Here is a 23,239-nt window from a genome sequence, read left to right on the forward strand (position 1 = left end):
GACAACATCAAACATACCCCCGGCCAGCGGCTCGCCATGACTCACGGAGCCCAGATCGTCCGCTCTGCTCAGCCCAGCTCGGGACCGTCCGGAACAAGATGCGGGATGGTGAGTGTGGAGACAGCTGCCGAGCACGAGCGAATTCTCCGCGAAATAGAGAGCACGGACACCAACTGTATTGGGCCGACTCTCCGGTAAGTTCCTCCGCTTCGGCTATGCTGCTCCACCCGGTACGGCGGTGTCGCCCAGCTGGTTAGTTCCAAACTTTAAAATACCTACGTCCATTATCGGACAGCTAGCTGGCCAGCTAACTCGCTTCATACCGGGACACTCTTTGGTCTCTGCCCGGCCCAGTGCTCCTGTGTCTGTATCCAGTAGGCTAACATTAGCCGACTCTGCTAATTCATTGTAATTCTGCTCACTTGTGTCACAGACGAACTGGGACTCGAACTCAACACTATTCTAGTTAAGAGTCTACGACCTAACACCTGATCCACATTCCCTCATGAAGTGTTACCGAACGTAAAAAATGTAAACTTGTTGTTTCAACATTTCTGTGGGACATGTCTGTGCTGGCTTTAACAAATGTCTTGACAAACAAAGTCATGATATGCTGTCAGTGTTGTCATGGCACATATTTAACATCCAATCACATTGCAGTGACGTCATCACTTATCCTGCTCCCGGTCGCTAGGGGGCGTCTATGTATTATATGTTGTAATGTCACAGTCGCTTTCTCCTACCCAGCATATTTGTTTTTTGTTGCGGAAATTAATGCTTCTGGTACATTTGTCTTGTTCATAAAAAGTGAAATGAAAAATGTTAGTTGGAGGAATTGCTTTGTAGAAGACGTGCTGCTCTTTGCTGCCCCTGCTGGCCAGTGGAAACAATGCAGTCCAAGAAAACTAGGGTTCAAACAATGAAGCGTGCGTGCTTCCATGGTGAGCAGGATGAGGCAGGCGGCAGCATTCTTCTCTCGTAGTAGAACTGATCAGAACATGTCAACTTGGTGGGACTGTTGTTACTAATAAATGTCTGTACAGTGATTTTACTGTTACTATAGCATCTATGGCATAGATCTCTGTCCATGCATTCACACGCTGGTACTGTCATGGGTCAGGACTCCCGACTCATGGTTAGCTGACAAACACGCACACAACAAAGTGTGATTGTAGCAAAAAAAACAAAAGAGGTCAGACCTCCCTCTCGCTCTATTGTCCTCATCAACAACTCAAGACACTTCCTGGCCAACAGGAGGTCGGGGTGTTCACACTGTAGACAGGTGTGTGTGTGTTTTTAAATAAACCACACAGGAAAATTGTAACAAGATGTTTTGCCATCGCTGGCCAACAGGAAGTCAAGTGACCTTGTTCCTCCGTCTGTCCAGGTCAGTGTACGATGGCCAGGAACATGGCCTGTTCATGGACAAGCTGGATGCTCGGATCAGGAATCACGACCGAGAAATAGAGAAGATGTGCAACCACCACTTCCAGGGCTTTGTGGACTCCATCACAGAGCTTCTGAAAGTGCGAGGAGAGGCGCAGAAACTGAAGGTAACACGCATGAAGATGAGGACTACTCACAGCCAGGCTCTGACCTGTTGCTCTTTTTTTTTTACCTCCACAGAGTCAGGTGACTGAGACCAACAGGTCCCTTCAGGGTGACGGCAAAGAGGCAAGTTGACTGAATGACAAAAACATCTATCCGCAGTCGCAACCTCCTCTTCATCTCCTACTCCTCACTCTGCAGCTGATGAGCTCCATGGAGGAGCTGAGGCAGTGCCGAGTGCAACAGAGAAACATCGCTACCACAATGGACAAGCTGACGCTCTGCCTGCCAGGTGTTGGGTACACACTCACAAAATGAAGTCCAATCATGGAGAGAATTACTAACAACTGGTGTGTGTTTTTGTGTGCCAGTTTTGGAGATGTATGCTCGCCTTCAGGAACAAATGGAGGCCAAAAGGTATGAGAGTCATTTCCAATGCAGTCATCTCATCTCCAACTCAACAGGTGGCACAATTACCTGTAAATATCAAGTCATTTGAGAAATCAATATGGACAAAAATCAAGTTAAATGAATTGAAAATACAAAAGAAAAACCTGTTGACTTGCAATTGTTGAGTCAGTGTCTGTGTACATGTACTGTGATCATGACAGTTCAGCTACCATCCACTAGATGGAGGCATAGAACTGTGAATAGCTTCCAAAGGTCCTCCCTCTCTCTCCTCGCTCTGCCTGGCCTGGCTCTGACCTGAGGACAGAAGCCCCGCTTAGTCCTAAATTAATGGTTTGTTAATGTGCTTTTCTGCTGCTTGCTGTCCCCTCAGTGTGCACAGAGCAGTGTGAGGTCAGCCAACAGTGTGAGTGATACACATGCAGTGCACATCATCACATGCCTGTGTGGAGTGCATCTGTTATTGAGCTGATTTGACTCTTAGTCCCACAGGAACTTAAGATGTTTAAAAGAGAAAGTAAATGTGTTGTATGTGTGTGTAGGTACTACCCCGCGCTGCGCACATTGGAACAGCTGGAGCAAACGTGTCTTCCCAGGGCAGGCCAGTACCGGTTCTGTACCATCATGGCGGAAAACATTCCCAAGTTGAGGACGCAGATCCGGGACACGGCTATGACGCAGCTGAAAGACTTCCTGGAGAGCATCCGGAAACACTCAGACAAGATTGGAGAAACGGCCATCAGACAGGTTTGTCATGTAATACCATTGTGTGACTGTGGAGGTGCTATTTAGCCACTTGTTACCACAAATAGATGGCATAGTGGGAGTATATGGACTCATTTAGAAAAGTAAGGACACACACTCCAGGTCATTGTATTCTCAGGGCATTGAATCGATTACAACAAGTTCAGGTTGCTTCTCGTCACCAGTTCATGCTGGCTAGGTCTAATATTTATTCTCTAAAGTCGAGACACACCAAGAATAGTTTTCTCTTTGTGTTAGTATTCCATTGACTCGGGACAGTAGTCATGAATGCACCTGAAACCAATGGAGCTGTGTTATGTTTATTTGTTGCAGTCTAAATGTTAGAAAGCCCATCATTTACATTGCATTTTATCATTGATAGCTTTGAGTGTCGTTTGTCCTACTGTGTTCAGTGGTCAGTAAACGCAGCACAGTGCAGGACGTTTTTTACGGTTGAACAATTAATACATGTCTGAGCCTTCTTGAGCCTCATACATCATTTCACCAGGTTGATGCTGTGCATCAATGCATAGGGGTGAGTTTTTGGCTTTATTGTGGGAGCTGTGGAGTGGTTTGGGCATCCTTTTCACAAAGTTAGGCTCCCTTGTTCATCGGTGCTAATATCAGCATTTAAGCTAACTATGACTAACTGTTATTGACTATGACTAAGCTTCATGTTTGCTTGGTTACCTTGTTGAATGTGTGTAGCGTGCCTTTAGTTCATCATTATATTAGTGTAATATGAGTTACATTACGTTACTTATCATTTATTGTGTATTTGTCTTTGTATGTATGTCTCATCAGTACCACAGCATAAACATAAATAAAATCTACAAAGAGGACTACCTTCCTAACCCTAACCTTTGACCGCTCCAAACCAGTGCATCCTGGGAGACAATCTCACAACCCGAGAAGCCTCTCCGCTACACTAAATTATTGAATCTTTTAAGAAAGGATAAAAGGACCGAATTGAATATGTGGAGATATGTGGTGTAGCAGACATGTGTTAGCCTATCTGTGTTGTTTAGAATTGGTTAATTAGTTAAAGTTTCTCAGAGAGAGCTATGAAATTGCATCAATCACTTTTTTATTCCTCATCTGCCTTGCACTTGTTCCTTCTGGATCTGGATGCACTTTTTACAAACAACCCGCTGGGGTAACCACAGATTGATGTTCTTTCTTTTTGGCCAGTGTTATGGTGGGAACATTATCAGCTTTGTGTTGTCGGGTCCTGATTCGTGTGAACTTTATTTTTTGGTCCACTCAATCAACGTGCTTGGTGAAGTCTTGTACTTGTTGACGTCTTGAACCAAGGTTTGAACCTTCAGTATGTGTCATCCACATATCGGTACCAGTGACTTGTGACTTTCCTGACAGGAGTTCAGCGTTGGCCACAATGAGGAATACCGGTGAACCCGAAGCACAACCGGGTTTTGGACAGTTCCAGCAAAGAGCATATCTGTTCCAGGTTGAGTGTGGATCTGCATAGGAAGTTGTGATTAGAGCAAATCCTGCTCTTCAGCACTTACCTCATTGTTTTTGTGTTTTCCAAGGCTAAGGAAGTTGTCTGTGTGTGTGTGTGTGTTTTGTGTCCACAGCTCACAGCTAGGCCTCTTGTTTATTTGGAGAATGTTGTTATGTGAAAGTGCGGGATGAAGGTTTGGGACAGGAACAGGGAAGGAATTGTTGGTGACAGACAGATGAGCCTTGAAGGAGATTCTCATCAATACTTCCTCTGGAATTTTGTGAGGCACACTTGGATTTGAAAGCGTTTCATTTCTGTTCTAAGTTAAGACAAGTCAACAAATAAGTCACCTCCATTCTCTTGCTTCCTGTCCTCCATACTGGAGCCAGCAGTAAACCCGGATGATTATTCCTAATCCATGTCAGCCCTCCTCGTTGACTTGAGGTTCTTTTGGCCCACAATTAGAGAACCACTGGTGTGGAAAATCCACTTGCAGTCCCCGAGGAAACTAAGTGCTGCCTCCAGTAACCGCTAATTACGAGGGAGACTGTCCCGATAGTGAGACTCTATCAGATGTTCCCACTCGGAAATCCAACCCCTCCTCCTGCCACCAGTCCGTTCTCTGTCAGTTCAAATGGTACGAATGAGCTCGAGTGCTTGGTACCTTCACGTGAAAATAAATAGATCTGGGAAGGAGAGCAAGTTGGTCACAATGGAGCCACTGTCTGCCGCCACGTGCTTGGAAAAGAAAGACTGAGTAGGTGCGGAAGAGAGAATGGAGAGGAATAACGGTGACATCGAGGTGTATCACAACCGATGCTCTTCCAGAACCTCAACAAGGTTGTCTCCACGCTCACGTGGTCCAGTCTAGTTAAATCAGGTCTGTTCTGGTTCAACTTGTCATTTTTTTCACCTTCTGGCTGGATTCAGGAGAAAATATTTGTGCTATGTCATCATTTTGTTCACTCACATTCTCGCCTGTCCATCTCTGCATCTTCATTCCAGTCTTTCCATGTCCTCATCTTTCCATGTAGTCCCTCACTCGCCTCTTCACGTTTTTACTTGGAGGAAAGGAGCAGCTCTGACTTCTGCTGAGTTTTCAGTAGTTTGTCTCTCACACACACACACACACACACACACACACACACACACACACACACACACACACACACTCACACACTAATGGGAAACAGATTGTTGGGCCTGTGAAGTGGAAGAAGATTGATTACCTGTATTTAGTTACTGAACACACACATGCGTGCGCATGCAGCAAGGGTGGCGGAGGGCACCCGCTGGTCGGCGTGCTTAGCCATCATGGAGAAAGTAGCACGTTGTCTGCTTCCAATGACTTAACGGGATCTCCAGTTGGGATGTCCCGTCTGGAGTTTTCCTGCTTGGAATTCATATACATAATGCAAGAGGACAGTCATGAGTGAACAATTCCATATTCATACGTGTTAATCTCTCAGCGCTCATGTAGCTAACGAGGTAAAGTGGCCGAGGAATGCTGGCATCATTGTCAAACATCACAAATTGGCTGCTCTCATTCATCTGAACTTTGCACTGTTGATAGTTTGGCGTGTTTGTTTCAGGCCCAAGTGCAGCGCTCGCTGGACAACTCCATTTCTCCCGTTGGCCGGCGCCCAAGGGGCCAAGCGCCGGCGGCCGCTGGGGTCATGCAGAGCAACGGGCAGGCTGGCAGTCCGCTCTCAGAGCTGGACTCCGGTATCCTGGATGCGGAGGATGGAGAGGAAGATGATGACGTGAGCCACACACACAAACACGCGCACACAAACAATTGGACCCGGTGGGTGAAATTGTAAAACTGGTGTTGAAGTGAAAAGCAGAAACAAACAGTAGAGCATTAATGGGAATGTGGGACTTAACGGGGATGTTTACTCACCAACTTGTGCCATTATTGCCAAAGGGACTTAAAGTAGCAGGACAATGAACTCCTCAAGTAGCTCCTGGCGGGATCTGAGTTCTTTTATGCCACCGATGTGTTCGAGCTGAAGGAAGGCCAAGCACAATGAGGCTGAACTTGTCACCTTGGTGCTGCCATTCTCTTTGCAGGTCCCCGTTGTCCCCTTTGCCTTATTTACGTCCTGTAAACTTGCTTCAAGCCTTGGCTCCCACAAAGGCTTGACCCCGCGGTCGCTGGGGTTACGGCCGCGTCGGCGCCGATGCCAACCTAACAGTGTCCCTGCCCCTGGCACGTCTTCCCCTTCCCGTCATTCACGGCCGTCCCCTTGAGTCTCTTCTTCCTATGTTCCTCTACTCTCTTTGTACTCTTCCGTTCCTCTTTGGAGCCTTTTTTACCTGCTCTTCCTCTTTGCTCGCCTTCCTCGTCTCTGGAATGTCATCCTCTTGTCTGCCGTGCCTCCCTTTTCCCTGGCCTCCTCCCCCCACTTCTTTCCGCTCCGTCCAAGAACACTGTCACACGAGTGGTGTAATGCTACGCCGTATTAATGATTCCATGGCACTGCAGTTTTAAGGTCACTGTTTGGTTCATTTAGGGTACGGTCAAGGAATAAAATGTCAAACATAAAACGACTTCAGTGGTTTTAAAAATAAAACCTAAAAAAAAAACTGCAAACTGCTTGGAATAAATACATTTCTGAAATAAGAATACAGATATGGCATAAAGAAAAATGTAAAGAATGTGGACCGCTTTTAATTTTGTTCATTAAAGATGCTAAAACCAATCCATTTTAGTTCAATAAATGCTAAGCTAAGGGGTGCCAACCACCATTTTTATAATTATCTATATTCCTATATTTTTATTTTTTAGGGCTGTCAAAGTTAACACTAGGTAACGTTGACTGTGGCCTTACAAGCACCAGCAAATATTGAGCAGAAATGGACAAGTCAAAGCTAAATTTGGGTCTTGCAACATCGGCTGGGATGCCTGGGTTGATCAAGTCCCGACTTGCGTCCCAATACCAGTCCACGAATCATGCCCTCGTAATCCAAAGCCACCTTGTGGCCTTCTCTGCGCCTTCACTCTCGGATTGGATGGCCCTCTATTATTTGTTGAATCAAATAATGGTCCATATTTCCAAAATTAATAACCCTTTACATAAAATTTGATGTAGTTATTGTTGCAGTTGCGTATTGAATCGTTTATTACATTCCTATTTATTATAAATAAAAACTGTATTTCTATCTGCGATTCAGTGTGATTATTATGAGTTAACTATGGACAAAATGTGATTAATGGTGATTCAATCGATTGATAGCACTACTTTATTTAATGTGATTTTGTTCATGTCTTGACTTATGTACTGCATAAAAGTAATAGTACCTGCGTTTTGTACAGAAAATCGAGTGTGTTACAAAGCAGTAGCAAAGGTTGGATGGCACCTTTTGTAAGGGACTTGTCCCAGACCCAGACCCAGACCCATCACTCTAATTATCGCATACACACTTAAAGTAATGTCCTATGCCGCTGGGTTCTGTGTGAAAGGCACACAGAATGATGTGATTGGGAGTCACTAATTGACTTCCCTTTGCTTCTGTGCAGGTCAGCGGCGCTCAGGACTTGGTGGACTTCTCACCCGTGTACCGCTGTCTTCATATCTACACAGTGCTGGTGAGCTCATCTTTAAGCTCTAAGTTCTGGTAGCACGAGTGATCACAAGAACAAGCAGCAGCCTCTTGTTGAGAAGTGACGAGGCACATGTTGTAGCCTTATGGGAACGCTCCAACATGGTTCTAATGCCGAAAGAAGAGGCCTCTGGCTCAGGCCTGGCCTGGCCGCACTCCAACCAGGTGGCTGCAGTGTGTGTGCGTGTGTGTGTGTGTGTGTGCGTGTGTGCGCGTGTGTCAGTTGGAGCGGAGGCGACATGGGAGGAGGTGTTGACTGGGCCATGACTGGGTTAGCTCCACATATCGTGCGTGTGCGTGTGCGTGTGCGCGTGCACGCCCACAGGCACTTTGGGGTTGTGACCGGGCCAACACATCCAGAGGGTCGACTGTTTCTGTTCATCGTATGTGTGTGTGTGTGCGTTCCGTGGCGGGGGGGACAGGAAGTGCATGAACTTTGACAGGAAGGAGAAAGTGAGCGATAGAGGGAACAGGGGGGTTAGCGAGAGGCTAACTGGGTGACATGACGGCGAAGAAAGAGGTCACTGAGGGTTTAGGCTGGTGGTCTGCGAGGGTGCACGTTAGCTAGTAGCCGAGTGTGACATCAGCGAGAGTGATATTAATGTCTCCCCTGCGGTGGAGCGACCTCAGAGGTGAAGAAGGTTAACTCTTTCAACACGGCACACTCCTCTCCTCCATCCCACTGTGTGCCTCGCCCGTGACTTTACCTCGTTATCTGCTCAGTAGCGCTGCTGCTATCTCAGAGTACCAGCAGAAAAACTTAAAACAGAGCAGTGTGTCTGCTGCTTTGGAGCCAAGAGTAGGCAGTGATAAGGTGCCGCTGCGTAATGGAAGGAAGAGATACTAGGGGCAACAGTTGTCTTTGTGTGTGTGCTTTTAGTTTGATGTCGGACCAAAGACGCCGAACCAAACTTTTATCTTAAGTACACACACACAATCACTTTATCTGAACTTTCCCATCATTCCAGTCTGTCATGGTGTACTTATTCCCAGTAGGACATGTTTCTATATGACTGAGACTTCTCACATCGTTGGTGTGTAGTTACTAATAATGTAGATTAGGATTCGGGGGGAGAAAAAAGCGGAATATAACGAGAAAAAAATAATGCGGTGTACATGTAGGCTGTTTTTGCTCTCAAGTACCGTATCTTAGCATATTAGCATATAAAATGAAAAATATCATGATATGAATATTTGATGTTTCCGTATGCATCCCTCTGTGGCATTTACACACTGATGTGATGTCATGTAATAACACACACCCTCCCACTCGAAGCCGTCATGTGTGTTTCAGGGTTTGCGTGATGCGTTTGAGAGCTACTACCGAAAGCAAAGGAGGAAACAGGCACGCCTCGTGCTGCAGCCGCACTCTAACATGGTATGATCACAGTGTTTTTGTTTGCACACCGCTAACGGCACCCCACCGCCACAGTAACACACAACTTTGCTCCACGTATGACCACTTTATGCCGCAATGCTTCTCCGCATGAGCTTCATGTTGTTTTCTTCCCCAGCATGAAACTCTGGAGGGATACAGGCACTACTTCAACCAGATTGTTGGGTAAGCTAACAAGTGCATCGCAAATGAAGTGCTCTCCTGAAGATGAAAAGTGCTGAAAATAACATGGAAGTGTGGTGTTGTACTCAGGTTCTTTGTGGTGGAGGACCACGTCCTTCACACCACGCAGGGTTTGGTCAACAGAGCCTACGTGGAGGAGCTCTGGGAGCTGGCGCTGTCTAAAATCGTGGCTGCTCTGAGGACCCACTCGGTAGGATATTCAGACACACAGTTGCAAAAACACACAAACACACACTGATGCACTCCTCTGTGTCCTCAGTCCTACTGTGATGACCCAGACCTTGTGTTGGATCTGAAGAACCTCATTGTGCTATTTGCTGATACACTTCAGGTACGGTAAATAAAAATACTAGACCAGTAGTTTGGCCATATGGACTGGAAACCATGGGGCCACAGCTTTCAGATATGTCAATGATACTACAAAAATGGAGTATTCCACACAGGCTTTTATAATGTTCGGATCAGGCGTTCCAAAGGTTCAATATTTACATTTACTGGACCATTGCCATTTTTGTCCGACTTTAGTCCGTTGGAACGGCAAGGGGTTAACTGACCACACTGACACGGCCACCATGTTGGCTTCCCCCACAGGGTTACGGCTTCCCGGTCACCCAGCTCTTTGACATGCTGCTGGAGATGAGGGAGCAGTATGGAGAAATCCTGCTGAAGAGATGGAACATCACCTTCAGGTACTCGCTTCATGTTTTTCTAACGGCTGACATGTTCCTGACCCCCCTCCCCCCTCCTCGGGTTGAAAGGTGAAAAGGGCACGCCGCTGCACAAGGACGCACAGCAGTTTGTGGGAAATGTCGCCGTTTTGAAGTTTAATGAGCATCCAGAGGCAGGAAGTGTTTTAGAGCAGGATGGGTAGTGCCCTGATGAGATGTATGTGAGGGCACCGCACGCCATTGTTTCTTGGTGTGTGCAGGGACACCAGTGGGACTCTCCGAGCCAGCCAGCACACAAACAAACACACTCAAACTCCTTGCTCATACGTACACACACACGCACACACACACACACACACACATACACACACGGGAAAGCCACAGGAATGTGTTGCATTGTTGGAGAGGGAGCGCTCTCCGGTTCATGGCCTCTCCATGGAACGTTGGAACGTCCGAAGTCTCCAGAGCCAAACAAGAAAGGGGGTGATGAAAGAGGGGAGGGGGGCTAAGAAAACCTCAGGCATTAGAATGACACCCCAGGCCCCCCTCCTTTGGGATGCTCGTATGTTTGGAGAAGGATGAGCGGCATAGAAGGTTCTTAGCTGAGCTCGTCTGCCTCTGCTCCCCAGGCAGGTGTTGGACCAGGACAACTACAGTCCCATCCCGGTGTCATCAGAGCAGGAGTACAGACACTACACCTCCCAGTTCCCCCTGCAAGACCCCCAACTAGACAAGGTAGAGGGCAAAGGAGGGACACCGAGGCTGAATCAAAGATTCCAACTGACATGAGAAAGTGTTTTCTACAGCTTCCCTTCCCCAAGAAGCTTCCCTTCTCCCAGTTTGTGCCAAAAGTCTACTGCCAGCTCAAAGAGTTCATCTATGCTTGTCTCAAGTACTCTGAAGACCTTCACCTCAGGTACGCCTTCGCCCTTGCTCTTCTTTTTGCCTCCTTCATCAAAATTCTTGGTGCAGCGTGTAAACAGCCGAGCCTGCTGTGTCCCAGACTGTAGTAGGTCTATGTCTCCTGCTATTTGCACACCGCGCACAATTTTCATGGCCTATTTTCTAGCTTGGACACAAACAGCCTCCTTGGTGGTCTCCTACGGGGCTGGTCTGACCACCAGGTGGCGCTGTACTCATTCTGGCTTTAATTTCTTTGTGTTCGTACTGCAGCCTTTCTTTTCATATTCGTCTTCATCTCACGCACGCACACACACACATGCACGTATGTACAGTCTTCTTTCCAGGTTAAACACGAACCTTGTGTGTGTGTGTGTGTGTGTGTGTGCGTGTGTGTGTGCGCACTGTTGGTTACGCTCTGTGGAAGAATGAAGTAAAACAAAGCAGCTACTTTTCCACTGAGGAGACGAGCAATCAGGGAACATCTTGCGCTCCACAGACCTGGGACCGGGCCAGTCACATGCGGGCGTACACACGCACACACACACACACACACACACACACACACACACACACACACACACACACACAAACACAGGAAAATTGCAATAAGTAATGGCTGACGATGTCACATCTTATGTTTTGAGGTGGTCTGACCTGAGCGGTGGGGCGGGTGGGTGGGTGGGGGCTGATTGGAAGTGAATTGGTTGTGTGTTGTCTGGGGGGCGGGAGGAGCAGGGGTGGTGCCGCACTAATCACACAGCCCTAATGGCACTAATCACCCTCCTCGGCCTTCCTGCCAGCTTCAAATGCACACGGCTCCGGAAGCAGACAGGACGACGGAGCGGGACGGCGGTCATTGATCCCTCCTTGACTTTTGACCTTAACTCCCCCCACCCCCATTTGCATTGGTGATTGGCAGTGTCCTGGCGGAGCACCCAGACGTCTGTGCTGAAAAAGTGCGGGCGTGAACGTGTTGAGCTGTGAAAGCGAAGCAGGGGTGTTGCTGAGGAAGAACATGTTCTGTGCGAGGAAAGAAAATAAAAGCACGTTTGGCCTCGCCGCTCTACACGGGGCCATGTTGGCCTTTGCAAATGCTGCCATGTTGTGTTTGTTAGTTTGCGCGGTACAGTTATCATCGGATCTGAGATGGCTTGTCTATTCATGGTTGTCTCCGGGTGCCTTTTGGAGCGCACAGGTAGCTCTCTAGCCTCTTTAAGCCATGAGCTATGTCTCGTACACTTATCGGAAATGATGATTACCCTCTTCTTCTTTTCTTTTCTCCCCTCTTCTTAGCACCCCCTTTATCCCCCCCTCCCTCCACATCTGTTGTGGCTGATGGCAGGGGCGAACACAATGAAACTCTATCGAAATCCTGCGGTGCATCTATATTTGTGTGCTTACAGAGTTCACTCGCGGACGTTGACTTTTTGCCACTCTCTTCCCTCATACACACACACACACACACACACGCATGCTGTGCCGCCCTGGGGGGGGGAGCAACACTTGGAACTTACTGTGTTTCCAAAAAAGTAAAGGAATTCTAAATACATTCCGACAATTCAAAGCAGGGGGAAAAAATTCTTGGAGAGGTGCAGAGTGAGCAGAAGTGCGTTTGTGTGTGTGTGTGTGTGTGTGTGTGTGAAAGAGAGTGAGTGTGTTAGATTAAGTTCCAGGCACAGACAATTGAGGGAATTGTCCGGAATGTATTTATTAGCCACAGGGTTGTGGAACTGAACTCCCAATCACACACACACACGCACACACACACACAAACACACACGTGCACACAACCAAACCAAACCAACATGTGCATGGTTTACTTTTCCTCCTGCACTTGGTACTGACCCCTGACTTTTAGCCTCCTGCTGTCCACATGTGCTTGTCCACACCTGTCCCTCTGTCTGTATTCAGGCCAGCTTCAAACGCTACAAAATCAATACTTCTTTCAACCCATAAGAACTACATATGCTCAATATGCGATGATTAGAATACTCAATATACTAATCAAGTGAAGAAATGTATTAGCAATTACTGTGAAACTGAGAGGACATGTTTGGACATGTTGAACCAAGATGTATTCCAATGTAACATGCATGTTAAAATGAATTTGACTTCTTAAATGAAATTATCCTTGTTGGTTTGCACAAAGTCACTAAATGACGTGTGTGTGTTGTCAGCTCCACAGAGGTGGACGACATGATCCGCAAATCCACCAATCTGCTGCTGACCCGAACCCTGAGCCACTGTCTGCAGTACGCCATCAAGAAGAAGAATGTGGGCCTGGCGGAGGTAGTGTGTAATAAAATCACCTCTCTGGGAGGGAAGCGGCTAATGTTGTTTGCGTAGCTCCAGTGGAAGTACTTGCAGCTCGTTTTGCGCTCCTACGGTCACGTGCGTGCTGGGTGGTCATGATGGTGACGATCGTTGGCTTGTGTCCAGTTGGTGCAGGTGATCATCAACACCACCCACCTTGAGCAGAGCTGCCACTTCCTGGAGGAGTTCATAGCAAACATCACCAACGTTCCTCCGGAGACGGCCAACGCCACCAAGCTGTATGGGACGTCGACATTTAAGGTGAGCGAACATCAGCGGCCATAAATGTCATCTTTCTGAGCCTGCTTTGTGTCGGCCCTGGCAGGATGCGCGCCACGCAGCGGAGGCGGAGATCTACACGAGTCTCAATGCCAAAATCGACCAGTTCCTGCAGCTGGCGGATTACGACTGGATGGCGGGCGTGCCGACCGGCGCCGCACCGACGGCTAGCGACTACCTACTGGACCTGATGGCCTTCCTGAAGAGCACCTTCAGTGTCTTCACCAACCTGCCTGTGAGTGTGTGCACGCGCACGTGGACGTCAGCATGACGCATCACAGGGCAGCACAAGCCGCTTTGGTTTGTTCTGGTTTAAGCTCGTTAACATGCTGAGCTCATTAAGAGGTGAGCAGCAGATTACACGGCAGCTCAGGTTATTGACTCCACAGACCCGCTGGAACATCATCGCATCGTCCCGACATAGCGCTCCACCGCTTGGCGCTCACGGGAAACATCTCATCGTTTTACTCTGACGCATGCGCACACACACACGCACACACACACACACACACACACACCATTTTAAGACAGATGCACACATTTGGTGGTCATGGGTCACAAGGCCACACACACACACACACACACACACACACACACACACACACACAGTGGTGGAGCTAAGTGTTTTCCAGCACTTCTAAGAAGCTTTACCTTACACCCCCACGAGCCCCGGACGTGACCCCGTCGCCCTCTTACACGCACACACACACACTGTGAGCGTGAGTGGGGCCGCCTAAGCAGATCGGATGCTGTGGATCAGTAAATCTGAGTGGCATGACCCTCTAAACTAGCGTGTACGTGTACAGCAGAAAAAGAGCGAGATGGGAAGCCGTTGAAGGCCGCGCCCAGGTGCCCACATGAGGTCACATGATGACAGCAAGGCTGCATGTTGAACGCTTGCTTCCTTCCAGGGTGTTTTATTCTGAAAAGCCACCTGCTCCGTGCCCACCGAGGTGGCAAACCACCAAATATTTCTGGTTTATGTCTCTCGCCGTAGGGAGCCCCCGTAGAACATGCTATCTTACCGGTGAGTATCTGCGTTGTCATGACAACGGCTCGATTGCCCTCGTTAACCCCTCAACTTTGACCCCCCCCCCCCCCCCACATCCCCGGCTAGCTAGCAGCATGCGGCGTGTGACGCGAGTGATGCACGTTACTATCCATGCGCACCAGTCCTTGTCCCCTTTCCAGTCTTAGAAAGCGAGGGCAGACGTGTGCTGATCCCACTGAACTATCAGATGAATGACGGCAGCATCGACGCTGAGGGGCTTCAAGAGAACATGTTGACAAGATCAACATTTCACGGGCCTTTCATGCCACGCACACCTCAGGGATCCTTGGGTGTTCAGTGCTCGTCGTCACGGCTCCTCACCGTTTGTGTGTCCGTCGTCTGACCCCGTTAAGACTGACTCAGAGCTGCTTGTTGTTTCTGGTCCCATCTCCATGTGGGGTGAAGCCACTGTGACGCACGTGCACACACATGTGACTTAAGGTTGCTGTTGTGTTTAAGACAAGACGTGTTTGCAGCCACAAGCAGTAAGAACGTTCCCGTGATCATCAGCATATTTTTAGTGTTTCTGGTACAAAACTAAATGCTTGCCTCGGCAGGTTTGCTTCATACGTGGATCAAAAGCATTTGTATACATTGTATAAGACGTTTTTCAGATACTAGTATAAAACTAGTACAAATAAACAGATTGGGACCCCTGCCGTAGGTCCAATCTGGTTTTAAATCTCTGAAAAATAACCTTGATTCCACATTGTGGAATTTTCACTGTGAAAAAGGTTATTGACTATTGTCTTAAAACAGGAATACCGTGTGCATGCAAACGTGGTGACAGCGGCGCCAAAAGCCAAAGTGCGTATTTGAGTCTTCTGATGGTCTTCCTCAGGGCAAAGTGGCGCAGACGGCGTGCATGTCAGCGTGCAAACACATCTCCACCTCACTCATGCAGCTGTTGCTGGACCCCGAGGTCAAGCAGATCTCCATGGGGGCGCTGCACCAGTTCAACGCCGACGTCCACGAATGCGAGGGTGAGTGTCGCCAAGCTACTCCTTTTCTGTCCACAAATATGCCCAAAGTCCGATCTTAATGTACTCTACACACTCCTACACACTCCTACACACTCCTACACACTCGCTCCAACATTCCGCCAGTGTAGTTTCCATTGGGAGCCAACGGGGGGCGCTGTGTTGTGTTCAAACCTTTTTTCATCTTTTTGCCAACTGGATGAAAAAGAGCCGGATAAATGGACAAAAGATGAGATGAGAAGTTATCCCATGTGCAAGAAGCCAAGGACACAATTTAAAATGGATTAAATGGGGAAAAGAGAGGGCGGGATGGAAGCGGAATGGGATGAAAGAGGCTAAGGGAAAATAGGATTAAAAGAATGAGGTGTGAATGGAAAAAAAGAGGAGACAAAAGAGAGAAACATACACGGATGAGAGGAGCGCTAGAATGACTCTGAAAGGAGGGATTAGAGGTGAAATAAAACCCGGAATCCCAAACGCAGCCGAGAAGAAAGATGGCGGACATGACAAGGGAAAGGGAGCTTGATGGCGACGCCATGATGGCCGCTGCTGGAAGGAAGCGACAGACGTCGGTGTTTGAGGGTTGGAGGGAAAAGAAAAGCAGGAACAAAACCAGATAAGGCCTTTGTGTGTCACGGGGTCAGCGGAGATGGCAGGCGTGTAATCGGCGCCGCGCTGTGTATGGACCGCCATTTTGGTGAAAGAGATTAGCTCCACACCTCTCCTCTCCAACGGGCTTGTTTCCCAGCGCCAAGTGACGCTGAGACCCCTGCTCACACTCCATACGACCCCAACACACACACACCAGCATCACCTCCAACTAGCGGCATTAATTGCTACACACACACACACACACACGACTCTGACACCCTGCCCCCACCCCCACCCCCGCCCCCGCCCCCTCCTTTCCCCGCCCTCAGCTTGTCATTTGTCTGCCAATCTGTCCTGATGCATAGCGAATCCAACCAGGTCTTTTATTATTCACCCTCCTTTTTCTCTCCTCCTCCTCTCTTCCCTCGCTCCGGGGGTGGACCGAGGGGGGGGCGGGTTTGTCTTTTTCCCACAGGTTTTGCCAGAGCCGGCCCGGTCGCAGGCTTCCAGGGTGACACGTTGCTTCTGGCCTTCAGTGACTTGAGACAAGTAGGTCTTTGTCTCCGTCGTAGTCGTCCTCTCTCCTTCCTTTCTTCTGACGCTATCTTTTCTTCCTCCTCTTGCGTCCCTTTCATCCGTCCTCCTCGTCTTCCTCCTCCCTTTGGACAACTGTGGCACAACAAGCGTCCTTTAAGATGCAAACGGGAACCATATTTGGGATGTTTAGAAAGCGCAGCTTCCTTGACATGTCCACACGTTTAGTGGCGTCGGCGTCGACGCGTGTGAGCGTCAGGGCGTCCAAGCACTCTGAATTAGGCTGTGATGAAACGTAGGAAGCGGCGACGGAATGATGCGAGTACCAAAGCGAAGCTTGATGGCGTCCTCCGCGAAGGAGGAAGTATCCCGTGTGGGCCCAGCACAACCGCCGGCGCTCGCGCCGCTGTGAGTGTGTGAAAGTGTGTGCGTGTGACAGCGGATGACGGATGGGCCGGCAGGACGGAGCGGGGACGATGAATGAGGTGACGGACAGAGACGGATAGCCCTTTATCCCTCCGTCACAATCCCGCTTTCTCCCTCCCTCGCTTCTCTTTCTGCGCCTGTCGGGATGATGCAGTGCCTCTGGAGGAGCGTCCATGTTTACTTCAACACCCCCTCGGCTTCATCCTCCTCTTCCTCGGCTCGTCCCTCCTTTTCCTGCCTCCCGTCCATCTCCCGGCTCCGCTTTCTTTCTCTCTCCACTCATTGTTTTTGCCGCCATTCTCATCAAATCAAAAGAAGCTTTCACACCTCACGTCATGTGCCACCGCGTCCCTTTTCACGCTCGCATTCTTTGGCCTGCGCCACCGCCACCTTCTCACGCGCGCTTCCGTACGTGCTCATATGCGCCCGACGACGCTTTGGAGCGGGCGACTAACCCGTGAATGCTCGATAAATCATTCTGACGGCGCCGTCAGTTGTGTGGTCGGACCTTGGTTGTACCGCGAGGTTCCGGGGTCCTGGGATCGGGCCGACATGGCGGTTCCCCCGAGGCGGGCGCACACACACATTAGAAGAACACGGATGGAGTGGAATTGTGTCGGCTGCTTTTAGTTTTGTCGTGTAAACGATGATGGACATTTCGCTCGCATCTGCGCTTGAACTCATTTTAGAATGTGTGGCGTTGCAAACATTTAGTACAGGAAGTCCAGCGTGTATTTGTGTGGAATGTCTACTCGTCCAGGCCGACTATCAGAAAGACGTGCAGGCGTTGTTTCGTGCTGCCACACCGACAACGTTCCCATATTCTAGACTTCCCACACGAGAGCACTCGTGTTCCTGCGTTTGTGTTTGTGTGGTCTGTGGAGGTCTAACCCTAAGTCCAAGTCCGGGCCGAGCCGTCGCACTCAGCCACACGGCTAACCCGCTGACCTTGTCAGCCCTGAGAGCAGGAAGGCGCTTGGACGCCAGTGAAGGGAAAAGGTTCTGGCCCGGTTCTGAATCGACCGAGAGGAAAGGAGCGCTGAATGCATGAAGACGTTGATGGCGATTGAAAGCATCCAGTCAGGTGAAAGTGATACGTGCGGGGTGGTCTCGCCACCTCGGGGGGGCGTCAATAGCAGGGTGAAAGAGGCCCAAAGGAAGGATGAGCAGCAGATGGACACACACACACACACACACACACACACACACTCAGACGTGACTGCTTTTAGACGGACAAAAAGACGTTTTTGATGGACACAGAAAAGCCAAGATGGTTTCAATTCAAATCTGGACAAGACCAAAATATGGCCTTTCGACCCCCCCTGGCCTTTTCTTTTCTTCCTGTTGCCTTCCCACATCTTCAGTGTAATCTTGAAGGATATCTACGTCCATACAGTTGTACAACATCAACATCCATATAGTAGTACTTAGTGAGTACTACGTATATTTACCCTGATCACACACGATGGGTGCAGTGGGAGGTCAGTGGGATCACTGTTGGTCCCAGGGAGGGTGGGAACTTGTTTTTAGGCCCCCCAAACTCTTATCTGATGGTAAACGTGCGCCCCGCTTTGCACTACCTGCACATGGATACTGTACGTGCGTGCGTACGTGCACGCCAGCGCGAGGCTAATGGCAGAAAGCAAAAAAAAAAAAACGTTCTTATCTGCGGATTTATGAGTGGAAGCTGGTGCTGGTGTGGGAGAGGTCGCCGTGTGCGCTTCTCGACCTCCGCCTCAACTTCCTGTCCTGTCTGCGGCCGGGCCTTATCGCCGCGGCAACAGGTCAGCCAGTGGTCAGGACAACAGAGCCACTCGGGGTCACCCGATTGGACGGCATCGGCGCTTCCAACTCGTGGTCAGCCAGCGGTCAGCTCGTTGACAGTCGCCGCGAGTGGACCTCGGGCTCGTGCACGGTGGACGTTCACATGCGCTGACCGGGTCGGGTCATTGTTCTGCACTATCAGCGCCCCCCCCCCCCCCCCCCCCGCTGACCCCGCTGTCAGTCTCACCAATAAGACTTGCATCACGCACTTCCTGCGTGTGTGTTTCCTGTTTTGAGGTTCCTGCCGAGGCAGGCGGTTGAATATGCTGATGTGCTAGTTATTAGCCGCTCTTCTATCTTTATTACTCCTTATTTTCCCAGCATGCATCAGCCACTTGCTCCTTAACGCCTTCCAGCCCACATATTGACCGTCTTTTCATGTACTAAATTATATTGTCCTCCTCCAAATCCTTTCATTTTCCTCACTGGAAAAAGTTAGGGCACCCCTAGCTTATGTGGCTGATGCCGAGACGACATCGGCAATGCGGATGGCGGCTCGGCCTGATAACCTCTGACCTTGAAGGTCAAGTGATGTCCATCTGCGTCTTAAAAGACGAGTCAGCAGACATGCTGGGATTTAAAGGCATACTTTTCATTTGTTTGTTGTGTTTCTTCAACATGTGGCCTGCGTAGCTAAAGCAGGTTGGATGACTGACAGGTGTCCTCTTAGCCTGTGTGACCTCTCGAGTCTGAAATCCGGCGAGGAATGAACGTTTGTGAGACGTAATTGTCGGCAGGGGGGGGGGGGGGGGGGGGGTTATCTGACCGCTGACAGACGACTGCTCTCCATCGCAGCGCCGCCGAGCACTTCGGTGTTTTTAGGAAGTCGGACAAACGCCGCGATGGATGCCAACATGTCTGCCAACATGTCTGCTTGGCCCTGGGTGGCTGTGACCCCCCCACCTCTGAGAGCACCGCTGACGGACGGCTGTCAAAGTGATGATTTTGTGTCAAGCACCTGCTAACTCAAGGAGCTTATTGGTGTTAAAGAGTGATGACTGACAGGCCGTCAATATGGTGGCTTTACCTGCTTTTAGTGACCTTTAACCTCGGGCTGTTGGCATCAACTATTTGGTCTGATGCTACGCTTGCAGCAAGACTTTTTTTCCGGGGGGGGGGGGGGGTCATTGCATTTGCTCCTCCACAGTTAATTTGAAACACTAATAGAATAGAAAGATTAGAAGAGATTAATCCACAAAGTCAGCTCTTGGCGGCGGCCATGTTGACAGCTATGACATCATAATATGTTTAAGGCGGGGCCAACGTGTTTCATACGCCAACGTGGTTTGATTAACTGTTTCGCTCCAACGTGGACGTCGGCAATAGCACTTTGAGGTCAAAGGTCGAGGCTGTGTTGTTGTCGCTTGTGTATTTCTCTGGTGTGCGACTCCTTCCAAGCGCCCACCCTCTCACATGTGGTTTCGCTCTCCATCCCCCTCGTCCTCTCTCATCCCTCGCTCACATATGGTTTCTCTCTTGTGTGTTTGGTGTTACCCAGAGTTCACTGGGGCTCCTGCCTTGTGTGTGTGTGTGTGTGCACGTGTGTATGCGTGTGTGTGTGTTATGCAACAATGTGGGTCACTTCAAGGCAGATGATGGTGTCCCTCCACTGTGTGTGTGTGTGTGTGTGTGTGTGTGTGTGTGTGTGTGTGTGTGTGTAGTTGCTGGAGCTGTTCACGCAGTGGGACTGGTCCAGCTACCTGGCAGACTACGGGAAAGCCAGCTGCAAGTATCTGCGTGTGAACCCTCACACCGCCCTGGCCCTGCTGGAGAAGTGAGTGGCTGTCATGGTTCATCCTCTTCCTCACATGTCCTACTTCCCTTTCAGCTCCTCTTCTTCTTCTGTCTGCTTTGTTTGTTGCGTACCGGCAGGTTGTTGAGGCCGTGAGTATGGCGTGTCATCACGTTGTCATGTGATAACTCACGTCCAGCTAACAGTGTGAACACGCATGGGTGCTGTTGAAAATGTGGAGTGACAGTCGGTCAGTTGGTACTTCCGTACTTGCATGCCGTCACTGGAGTGCCGAAGTGTGTTCACACTGAAATGGATCCGGTTGTACAGAAAAGGAGAGGGACTAACTTGAGAGGTTGCAATCCACCATTAAAAATGTATTTTTCATGTTATGAATTCAACCAAAAGGTTCAACGTAAAGGGAGGCAATTTTCCCCCACAGGAAATAATATAAACCAGTTCATCCGTGATTGATTTCCCAGAACGATACCATCCAGCAAACAGACTAGTTGGGTTAGATGCAATATTGTAGCAAAACCAACACAAACCTGGGGCCAAAACCAAATCATATGAAAACTGTGGTATACGGAAACAGAAAATGGAGGTAAGTGTGGTACACCGTTCACATTCACATACTCAGGAACTAAGTACACAGTGTACACAGTATACTTAATAAAGTGTACAGGTGGAAGTTATCTATATGGGACACAGCATAGGTAGTACTAATACTACTACAGTAGTAATCACTTTCTGTGCGGTGATGGCTGTGGCTGCATGTGGCTAATTTCCTTCAACATGGCCCAGATGGAGACCCAACACCGTGCTGGTCCCCTTAATCATCATAACCAGTTAGTCCCCTTCAGTGGCATCCATAAAGAGGACCTACTATGCTCAGGTTCAGCCATTTGTATTGAGTTGTGGACTCCTATAGAGCAGCTACACACATAACCAGCACACAAAGCTTTCTAGATCTTCCAGATTTTGCACCTCTTTGTGCAGCGGTTCCCTGTGTTTCCTGCTCACGTACCAAACAGTACGTTTAATTTATTCCACCCCCCCAGGCACACTCCCAAGTGCTCTCGAGGACTTCCGGATACGTAGGTTTGCATTGACATTTAGTGGTGTCAATCTGCGGCCTGTATAAGTTAGTCTGGATCCCACATCGCAAATTTCGGTGTTAGAAAAACCGAGCTTTCATCTCAAAATTCTTCTAGGGCTCACTTCCAAATGTGCAAACCTCCATCTGACCTCCAACTTTGGCATCCTTTACCAACATTCTAAATACGCTTATATGGCAGAAAAGTGGAAAAGCATAATAGGTCCTTTAAAGGAAAGCACGTCAGTCAATGGCGGACTACCAACTGGTGCTGATCCAATCACAATCAAAGCAAACTTAAGTGTCTTAACTACTGTGTGTGTGTGCGTGTGTGTGTGCGTGTGTGTGTGTGTGTGCGTGTGTGCGTGTGCGCGTGTCAGGATGCGGGAGAGCAGCAGGAAGAACAACGTCTTCGCCCAGTTCAGAAAGACGGACCGTGACAGACAGAAACTGATCGATACCGTCATCAAGCAGCTACGCAATGTCATTGCACAACAGCAGCACACCTGAAAGCCCCCCCCCCCACCCCCCACACACCTTCTTAGCTTTTCTTCACACTGGTCTTCCTCACTGTGATGGCAATAGTGTGTGTTTATGTTTGTATAAAGGGATGCACTGACATGAGTGACGAGGGAACTTGAATGTAGTTTGTAGTAATAGAACACTACTGGTGAGGGAAACATGAATATGTGCCTAATTAATAAATGGAAAGATTCAATATTGACTTAGTTGTCTCTTGTGTCTTTCTGGAGGGGGGGGGGGGATCACAGCATCAACGAACCTGCTAATGTCGAAGCAATAAAGATAAGAGCCTGCCTCGGCCCTAGCATGCCAGCGTGAAGGACTCGTGTGCGAGCGCCGGCGTCAACGTGCATGAGGACACGCGGGCCTAATGAAGACGGATGAGACAGCGAGCACACGACGGCTGAGCCCCCGCTTATCGATGAGTGCGGCGGGCCAAAGGTTACAGAAACAACTGTGGGGCCGCTTTGATTTTGGCAGCACGGTGCTGCATCAACTCTTGTCACGTTTCACTTCCTCGCCATCCCAAATCAACCAGGGGGGACGCCATAGTGTTACCATGACAACACAATCAAGACTTTAAGTGTGTGTGTGTGTGCATGTGCACGCTGACTTCCTGTAGGCCTCTGAAGGCCAATCAAAACACCTCGGCTGTGAAAGGTTGTCACGGGAAATTGAAAATGTTTGCTCACAAAACTCACACACACACACACACACACACACACACACACACACACACACACACACACACACACACACACACACACACAGCAGGTGAGTGTTTAGGTTAAGTGTTAAAAGCTTACATGGACATGAGTGAGGAATGTAAAGATAAGACTAAGTCTAATCAACTTAAACACACGCCAGCCATGAGGAGTTAGAGCCGTTCCAGCAGTCAGGAAGGTGCAGTACCGCGTTGCTCCACTAGGCGGCGACATCGAGCTGCCGTCCAATAAGCTGGGCGGTGGAA

General features: G+C 49.2%; 1 protein-coding gene across 1 annotated transcript; it reads left to right on the forward strand.

Moving 5' to 3' along the window:
• On the forward strand, positions 1–22,452 carry exoc6b (exocyst complex component 6B). The gene is made up of 22 exons (XM_058066055.1): positions 1–194; positions 1,388–1,553; positions 1,627–1,674; positions 1,750–1,840; positions 1,920–1,965; positions 2,499–2,703; positions 5,758–5,928; positions 7,689–7,757; positions 9,066–9,149; positions 9,286–9,332; positions 9,420–9,540; positions 9,610–9,681; positions 9,942–10,039; positions 10,648–10,753; positions 10,825–10,934; positions 13,099–13,210; positions 13,361–13,495; positions 13,560–13,748; positions 15,406–15,547; positions 16,611–16,684; positions 20,581–20,693; positions 22,128–22,452. The coding sequence occupies exons 1-22, from the start codon at positions 37–39 to the stop codon at positions 22,255–22,257; spliced, it is 2,487 nt and encodes an 828-aa protein (XP_057922038.1). The 5' UTR covers positions 1–36; the 3' UTR covers positions 22,258–22,452.
• Positions 22,453–23,239: the final 787 nt, after the last annotated feature.

This window comes from Doryrhamphus excisus, chromosome 3 (assembly GCF_030265055.1).
Source record: "Doryrhamphus excisus isolate RoL2022-K1 chromosome 3, RoL_Dexc_1.0, whole genome shotgun sequence".
In the NCBI taxonomy this organism is placed as follows: domain Eukaryota; kingdom Metazoa; phylum Chordata; class Actinopteri; order Syngnathiformes; family Syngnathidae; genus Doryrhamphus; species Doryrhamphus excisus.